The sequence below is a fragment of the Wasmannia auropunctata genome, unplaced genomic scaffold (genome assembly GCF_000956235.1).
Source record: "Wasmannia auropunctata unplaced genomic scaffold, wasmannia.A_1.0 LD336000.1, whole genome shotgun sequence".
Lineage (NCBI taxonomy): Eukaryota > Metazoa > Arthropoda > Insecta > Hymenoptera > Formicidae > Wasmannia > Wasmannia auropunctata.
Genome location: NW_012026890.1, coordinates 4393148 through 4402956, shown reverse-complemented (window position 1 = coordinate 4402956; position 9809 = coordinate 4393148). Strand labels below are relative to the sequence as shown.

General features: G+C 37.6%; 1 protein-coding gene across 1 annotated transcript; it reads right to left on the bottom strand.

Annotated features, from left to right (window-relative positions):
- Nucleotides 1–222: 222 nt before the first annotated feature.
- On the bottom strand, nt 223–4386 carry LOC105453410 (cytochrome P450 18a1). The gene is made up of 5 exons (XM_011695352.1): nt 3508–4386; nt 2888–3000; nt 2141–2579; nt 1703–1967; nt 223–855 (listed from the first exon to the last, which is right to left on the bottom strand). The coding sequence occupies exons 1-5, from the start codon at nt 3872–3874 to the stop codon at nt 441–443; spliced, it is 1599 nt and encodes a 532-aa protein (XP_011693654.1). The 5' UTR covers nt 3875–4386; the 3' UTR covers nt 223–440.
- Nucleotides 4387–9809: the final 5423 nt, after the last annotated feature.

Below are 9809 nucleotides of genomic sequence, written 5' to 3'. Positions count from 1 at the left end.
AGATAAAAACAAAACAAAATTGTAAGTAGTGTTTTCGTTAATAATAAAATGACAAACTTACTAATTAAAAATGGGGTCGTACGAGATCTCGCCGTACCAAAGTTAAACGGATTAGTCGGGCCTGTCGAGTATTAGGTACACGCTCGAGAGCCTATACATGAGCTTATGTATATATATTTAACTTAGATACAAGTAAAATTACGAGTAGAAAAAAAAACACTATTATTAGATCGATTTTTACTCAATTTTCAATCGATTGAATTTTCGATAAAATTTATGATAATTACAATTAAACTTACGAGCGTCCATTCTAGCTGATGCGTGCATGCGCTAGCGTGGATGGACCCCATGGCGTCAGCATTCAACTTGCGGCTTCTCTTCTCTTTGTCGGACAATAGGAACAAATACCGTGCCCGTACTCTGGAATCCGTTGAGGACACTTAACTGCCAAACTTACGCAGGGACCCATGATTGAAGATGTTTTCATTGATGTCACAGCCTATCAGCTCTCTCTTCAGTAAACAAACTTTAAAAGGCGCCGGCGATATTGTGATGCCGACGTTGCCTTGCAGGTCGGGTAATGATTCACCTTCAGGCAGGTTCAGGTTAAACCTGTGCATCAATGAACTGAAGAACAGGAAGATCTCCATGTGTGCCAGTTTTTCGCCTAAACATCTTCGTTTACCGTATCCGAATGGCATGAAGTATTTCGGTTTTGTGACAGTACCCTCATTGAGGAAACGGCTAGGTCGGAAGTCTTCTGGATCGTTCCAGATCGGATCCATATGCACGGCAGACAATAGCGGTATCACATGAGTGCCGGCTGGTAAATTATAGCCATTCAATGTCACATCCCTGTAACATTAATTAGACATTTTTATAAATATTTTGCTAATAATGGCAATTAATCGATAATTGGTATAGATAATTGACTTTCAAAAGGGTCAAGATCTTTTTTTTTTATTATATCGCGATAAAAACTGGCTTCCTTCGTTATTAATAATTTTCTAAAAGAGAAGGCATGATATGTATAAATCTAAAATTTCACGTAAATTTTAAATGCCGCGCTTAACGCTTGATAACCGCAAATTTCAACGGTCATCAACTATATTTATTCGTCGGTGAAGTATCAACTTGACTTTTTACACGCGCGCACGTGTGCTCGTCACGCTCTTTCTGACCGCGTTCTTTGCAAAGAAGTGAAACCACCCGCGCCGTTTCTAACGGCGACCCGTTGCGTGAGCATGTATTCTTAACAAGTATCGGAATCCGACCTCCGGTCCCAATAGACTAATTGTACGAGATTTGCAGTCATTGACCTTAAGGCGCCTCTGACCAAAAAGGCGAGATTGAAAAGGCAAAAAAAAACAGAAGAGACACACACATATGCGCGCACGTGCATACACACACACGCACACTCACACAGAGTCAGAAAGAGAGAAAGAGAGAGAGAAACACACCTTTCACTTTTACTCGCCGAATATAATCGTTCAAAACGATCGTGTGCGCAAGGTTCTGCTAGCCAGACACGGAAAGCCGAGAAGGAAGGTGAGGACCCGTTGTGAAATCCGCTCTTAGCTTACGTAGAGAGAAAGGGAAAGGGCCGAGCCCATGTGATGCGATTGAGAAAAAAAATGACGGAGAAGATTTTCGTCGAAGGATGCAAGATCGTACGGGAGCAATAAATCGAAAATCAATTTACCGTGTGGTGGCGTGCGTCGTTCCGAGCGGCACGAGATTGGATTTGCGAAGAATCTCTTGAATCGTCGCGTTGGTGATCGGAAGTTTGGACATATCCTCCCATAAGGGTATTCTTGCTCTTCCTACGACCTGATCCAATTCGTCCTGCACCGCCTTCGCCGCTTCCGGGTAATGCAACATGAAAACCACCGCCCACTGCAGAGTATTCTTCACCGTTTCCATACCAGCGGAGAAGAGATCGCCCATAACTTGTTGTATCTGACGATCTGCATAAAGAAAAAAAATCCAACCGTTCAAAGAAGCGTTCGAATTATAAATCGTTAAATTATATGAATCATGATGACGTGATTAATATTGCTTTTAACAATGAACTGAAGCTTAGAACTGGCGTAATGTATTCTTTGAAAAAAATCAATCTAAAAAATCAATTTCTGCTTACTCTTATCTTTTCCTTGGAAAAGTTGATGGTCCTCATTTTTTTTCTCGGCTTCCTTAATTTGGTACAGATAGGCATCAACGACGTCGGAAATAGAATCTTCTACCTCGTATGAGTTTGTTCTTTTATGTTTGTCAATAATCTCTTGGAAGAAATTAGCCATTACCGTTCGATTTTGCGCAATTTTATTTCGAACGCTATGAATGCCTGGTAAATAGCGCAATATAGGTATATAATTCGCGTACGTCAAGCGACCGAAGAGTGTGAATCCTTCATTAATAAGATTCATGAATCGCTTGAATCTCTCATCGTCGTAGCGAAAGCGTTCGTTCATTGTAAATTCACATATCACATTGCTGATCGATACACTAAGATAAATCGAGAGGTCTATGGGATCCCCATGTCGCTTCTCCAACTCCGAAAGAAGTAGCTGGACCTCGTTCTAAATCAAAATTATTATGTTTGTTTATTTTTCAGGATTTTGAATTGAAATTTTGAAGAATTTGAGAAGAAAAATATTTTTATATATTGTATTCAAGTATAAAATATTGTAAATTAAAAAAAAATGTATATCTCAAGTTTATATTATATATATCATATTGCATCGTTAAATTAAATATTTTATATATATATTACATTTTTAAATTATTACGTAAAGAAAAAAATAATTATTTTAATTAAAATTTTATAATATCCGTTATGTAAGATAAAATCGATCAGATTATAGTCTTATCCGAATTCAATACTCACTGTGATCATATTGTCTAAAAATTTTATGCCGTCCTTCTTGCTTAACGTTCCAAACATGGTATGAATGAATTTTCTCTGATCCTTCCACAAGGCACCCTCCGTGTTGATGACGCCTACAACAGCAACAAGAGCGATGCTGAATCGCGGGGAATTCTCGTGTTATGCGCGCGCGACGCGTCACCCGCAGATTCGATTTATTTTCACGATACCGGTCTGTCCGCGGACAATCGATTGCAACACGTCGAAACACAAGTTAGCATTGACCGAGAAGCGATCGTGGAAACCCGCAGCTCTGACCCATCGAAAACGCGACCGGTTCGGAAAATGTAGAAACGATCGCGTATAAGAGAAGTCATCTGTCAAGTTTTCTCGAATATCCTAATCTCGCTACGTCAGTTTCGCTTAGAATGCGCACTAAAAGAAATTTTTCGGTATCAGCTAGTGGCATTGAGAATAATTTCAACGCGCGTCACGAGCGAAGAACTCTCCGATAAAACCGATGAAACGTGAAATCACGCGAAAGACGAGACAGTCGGTGCGGAGTGCTTTAACCCGTCCCGATGATATGAGAGCTAATGTCGCGAGATAAAGCGTATTATTGGAATCTGCCAGACACTTACCGTATCCGTCGAGGATGTTCATGAAATCGTTGTGCGGTCTGCCGCTGAACTCGTCGAGTTGGAATGCCTGGCGTATGGTCTTATAATCGCTGAGAACGACGATCAAGTCGGAGCCAAAGCGGACGCTGAATGTACTACCGTATTTCTTAGCCAACTTGCCGAACTCCATGTACAAGTCGCCTTTGATGAAGGGTAAGTAGCCGCAGATCGGTATCCCCCATGGGCCGGGTGGCAAAGTGTATTTCCAATACTCTATCAACTTCATCGCCAGAAAAATAACAACGACGAACACCAGAAAGGTGTAAAGGACCTCGAGCCCGGTACCACCCATCTTGTACCAAAGCCATAGCCCAATTTTTTCCAACATCTCGTATCGATCACGGATCACTGATTAATCAAGGACCCGCTCTATCGAAGCTCCTATAAATGTCTTCGAGTGTCTGTTGTTGTGGTTATCACTGAACGTATATGTACCGCACGAAGTCTATATCTGTACGTTTCTCTTTCTTAGCCTCTTGATGCGAAAAAAAAAGAAAAGAGTTCCGTTTGCTTGAGCGTACTATGTCCGTTCGACTCTACGTCTTTATATTTAATGATGCCGCGACTACTGTCGTGAAGCAAATAAGCGATGTCTGACCGTAAGGAAGGATAAACTACGAGCAGCTCCTCCCCACTGCCAGGAAGTGGGAGGCTTTTCAAAAAGATGATAACGAATAGTTTGAAGGCAAAAGGGGAGAAGGGGAAAAAGGAAAATGAGAGGAAGAAGAGAAGGAAAAGGAGAAGAGAGATAGAGAGAGAAAAAAGTCGGTCACCGCGGCAGCCGAATTCGCCGCCGCTCGCCACGTCGTGAACTGTGCGAGCCACGGAAGGATTGAGTACTAGTGTACACCTTCTTGTCCTTGCCTCTCTTATATAGTGAGTCATCAGACTTGACGGTCCCCCAGTAGTCCCTTGGAACAATTGGAGGAGGGGGTGGCGATCTGCCGTGAGTATCAGTGGTGGGATATCGGGTGGGGGAACAGGTGGAGGGGGGTGGGTACGCCGTTCACGACGTACGTTTGCAGGCGTGGGGGATGTTTGGGGGCATTTCTTTAGAGAGATGGGTCCAAGCTTGGGCCTCGTTGGCCAAAGACCACGAGGCTTCTTGCCCTAGGGTTTCTGGTGGGGAAAGCCCCCTGCAAAGAGCTACTTCCTCTATCCCATGGTGGGGTACGTAGACATTATGTCTGTGGGTACATCATACTGCTTTGCTAACTTTGCTGTGGCGCTTATGCGGCTGTGGTCTCGTTGCATCTCATCGTCGATGGGTGATCGTTTCGTTTGGAAGATGTGGCAAACATCGTGGAACTTTGAAAATGAATATTTGCTCCTTCTATTCCTCTCGCAGTGTTTATAGCATAATTTATTCTATAAATAAATTTTTAGCTCAATCTCATTTCGGTTTCTCAGTAGTGGCTTTTGAAGATTTTCCAATATCCGCATCTCTTATTTGATTTAAAAAAAGGAATTAGAATTACGGCACGATGTTTACGTCAGATAAAAATGCTTTAAAATGCTGAGAAAAATTGTTTGTTTAAATAATTAGATTTAATAGTGTCTTATGTAGGTATCAAATAGAAATGCATTACTGATATATTACTGTTCGAACGCTTTGCCATCACATCGAATTAAGAATTAGTTAATAATTTTTATTTATTTATTAAACCTATCCAATCAAGATAATGAGCTGTGTGAAAAGAACTGATAAAAAAATGCACAAAGATAAGACAAATTGAATTATTGAATAGTGATAAACATAAATATTTTTATAAAGTAGAGATAAATTGAACGTTATTATATTGCACGATGATAGAGATACAGATATTTCTAAGATATCTATATTTGTTTATAGATAACATCGTAATTAAATGTTGTAATATTTTTGTATTTTATATTATTATAAAAGTAAACGGAAATAAACTGTTATTTAGAAATAATGAAATGTCTTACAATATGTATTATATGTTTTACTATATATGTACATAAATTTTTCTTCTAAACTCGTAACGTCGATGATCAATCTCATTTTAATTATAACACATTTTGATTTTAATTTATAGAAAATGTATTGCCACATAATTTTTGGAACAAAAATAAAACAAATTTTTATCAATATTTATTATAAGATTAGTAATTAGTAGTTAAATTGTTGATTTATCTTATTGTTACTATAGCTAACAATTCAAAAAATCTGAAGCAATACCAATTAATTTAACTATATTTCTTCTGCACGGTATATTATTGAAAATCAAATTACAACATATTACTGATCGTATCATATAATTATATGAATTATTGATAATTAAAGAATTAGACACATATTGAATTTATTATATCAATATTACCTTGATATCTGCTATTTGAAGCATCAAGTTAGAAGCGAAAGTGAAGAATCATCTCACGATAAAATGCATATTTAACATTGATCATGGTAAGTAAGTGACAAGTGTCGTTACAAGCAATTTATCGCGATTGAAAATATTACTCCGCGCATGGATACGCTGACGCGAATATATTTTGACTGGCCAGCTTGCGCAGATTACACTTCGCAATGAATGCCTACGTGCCGCGCGAAGAAATAACGGGCGGTCTCATAATCGGCTGCTTGCATCATAATTCGCGAATTGTGCCGATCGATGACTTTGCACCGACGTTGCCTCCTCTTATCAAATCTTCGGGGTCATTTGGTCAAACGCGTCGCCCGTCGAGATTTCGGACAGTCATAATTCGCAGCGGCCGTTACGTGTAAACTTAATTAATCTCAACTGCAAGCGCGATTCATCCCGCGCGCCAATATTCGTAAACATAATGAAGCTCGTAATTATGTAAACAGTTTGAAGCGGAAAGATCTCATGAACTCTCTTAAACAGCCAATGATTCACGCGTAATATGTCATTAACGAAATATTATAATGTTATTAACAATATGTTTCGATCATGGCGATCGTTCCAATACAAATATTTTGAGCAACAATTAGGTATTAATTAACAATCAAGGTTACATACTGATTTCATAATAAATACGATAAAAGAGAAAAAAAATGAAATTATATATATATTATATATATATTATATAATATATATATATATATATATAATTATAAATATATATATATATATATTTATTTATTTATATACTTGTAGGATATTTTAATAAATTATCAATTGATATTTAATACTCAATTTAAATATCGTTTATATTTCTAAATTTTGCGTACTTTTGCAAACTTTTTGTAATTCAATTATTTCCATGTCAATTATTCTCTATGAGAAACATACCTTTTTTAATCCATAGTGCAAAGTGCACGAAATCACCGCTTAAATGGTCGCACTCTATCCCACAATGAATTTTCCTTAGCGACGTTTAGATTCCAAACAAATAAACGGTAGGTTTGTCAAAATGTCTTTATCTCAGGAGGCATTGTGACCTGTTTCATGAACAGGTCATCGACCTGTTTCATACCTGCTTCTTACAGCAACGCTCGTTCTACGTTCACGGATACTTACAAAGTTCAAAGTCTAATTAATTAGTCATTCACAAGTCAAGGATTATTCACCGCCGCGAATTAATCGACTAATGTAAATCTGTAGAACACACGTGTATGCTCGTTGCACGCGTTACAAGTTTCAGTTGCAGATACAATATTACAATAATTACATGTGGCAGCTAAAATATGCAATCGATAAGACTTGATTTAAATTTTAACTTGATGGATAACGAGCAGTACCGATCTTTCTAACGGATCTATAAAATGTATATCGCGCATATATGTGGCGAGTTGGGGATGAATTTTCGTGCTGCTCGCATAAAAGCAACGTCTTTCGAACAATACGAATACATTTGTTTGTTCGGTACGTTGTCTATTCGATAAAGGAAACCCGTAAGGAAACGACGTTTACACGATATACGAATACAAATGGTCAGCACAGAGTTTGCATGTGTCTTCACTGTTACCGATAAAAAGATAGCAGTTTCTTTTCTCTCCGCTACTTCTTGAACGGACTTATCAGACAGTTATTTTTTTCTCCGATTCTCTTTGAGAAGATTTAGGCGATATAAGAAACTCGCCATCATGTAAAACATAATGCGATTTGACACTTATGAATCATTGAAAAGGTTTCGCCGAAATAGTATACGATAAAAACGATAAGAAATTAAACAACGTATTTCGAATATTTTAAAGATAACGATTACTCGAAAAAGATTATCTTAATATTTTTCTTAATTTCGTATAATCATGTTTTTATGAAATAAAATACTGGATCGATTATAAAAATAGCCAAGGCGTGTTTATATGTTCATCACGTGTCGCAGGAGTAATAAGACACGTGGACACGGGTTACAGGAAAACAGTTTTAGGAATCTGATTATCTAACTAAAATTGATTTATGATATCCCTTCCAGAGTCGGATCACTTTATGCAACAGCAGACGGAATCGTTTTCGTTACGCGTTTGAACGAATGTAACGTGTTCGTTTCAGTTTACGTCTCTGTCCGTCTCCAGCGGGTGATAGAAGTCGCTTAGACTCGCCAAAACTCGAGTCGTTGTCTACAAACGTGGAATTTCCACGGAATTAGCATTTTGCGCTAAAGCGAACGTCAGCGTCAATCTTACAAAAACGATAGGATCGAAGTCGTATTTCAATGCGCGATAAAAATAATGATAATACCCTTTTCTTTCCGTAAAAATACGTCAAACATTTTCCGTAAGTTTGCATAAAAAAATTTATTTTTATCCAATTATATATATATATATATATATAATTATATTCATATGTATGTATATATAAGATAAATTCAATTTTATATATTACATATATATATACCATATATATAGTATTTATTAAATACAAATTAAATGTTTTTTTTATCTTAATATAAATTATTTCGCGAGACATCAAAAAAATTAAAACATGCCCGATCGTGGCTCTGTTAAAACTTTCCACTTTTGCCAATTAATTGTGTAATTAACTGCATCAACTCACATTGAATTTATCCGACGTGGTAATAATCGCGACGCAGGCGCGACTATCTCAATTTTTCGCACTTCGATAAGTTTCTCTCGCAGCGCAACGTCATGCGTGTACGCCGATGCACTCGAATTCGTGCGAGTCGGAGATTGCACTTGTTCGGTCATTGATCCAGAACATGGAGAACGTAACGATTCTCTCTTCGTCATTTGCTCGATTCAGCGCAGGTCAATGAAAGGGGAATATCGATACCGCGACGAGCCACGCGCGTCTCCGTTTATCCTCGTGACTTCGTGGCGTCGATGAAGGACTCCACGTGCGCATCCAGATAACCTTCGCGATCTTCGCGAATCTATCGTTCGGAATACATGAACGTGCTCACGTCGCCTCTCTCGCGATCGCACGGCGGAGTGCAGAGTGCGAAGATTAAATCGGTGCGCGACTACCTTCGATCAATCGCGAGGCCGACGTATGTTAATTCATTGCCCGATATCGCATTGACTCATTTCTCTGGAAAAACCCGTTTTCAAGCGAAGTTATAGTGAGATAGGATTTGATTTTCTTCTCTCTTAATAAAACGAAAAGCTTTGCCGATCGGACCGTTACATTTCTTAATGTATCTAGCTTTAAGCTTTCTTTTCTAATTTTTCTGCATCTGTAGTCAAGACGATCGCCAGCCGTTTTGTCCATCCAAACGCAATCTGAAAGCAAAGATTTCAAGTTTTTCCCTTGAAGATTTACGATTTCATCTCTCTTATTCTCCGATCGTCTTTATCCAATATAATCATTTCTGATAAATGTTTTGACCGGCTTTTCGTAGTATTGCAATACAAAAAGTTATACTCAATTACAATGTTTTCGTAAAAAATAAATTTTGTAATGTCTACTGAATGAATTAATTTTTAGCGAACTTTTCACTATAAACTCTGATAATTAAGTGTGATAAGCAAGAGTTGTTTTGTTCAGTCCATTATCGAGAAACTGCAACGATAAGGACGAGGATTTCTAAGATGGCAAAAATAACAATGCTGAGGAAGAAGCTGCAAAATAGTGCGCTACAAAAGAATATAAAGAATCATCAGGAAGAATCAAAGCTTTTACCTGCAGCAGACTATGTATCAATAATTATCACGTCATTGTTAGAAAGTTGTAAAAATTAATATTCATTTTGTATAAAATGTGAGTTCTTAATTGATAAACATAATAAAAAATATTAAAAATGTTAAAAAGGTATTATTATCAATGTGCTTACATGTTAAAAGTTAAGATTATTAGAAATAAAAATAGTACTAA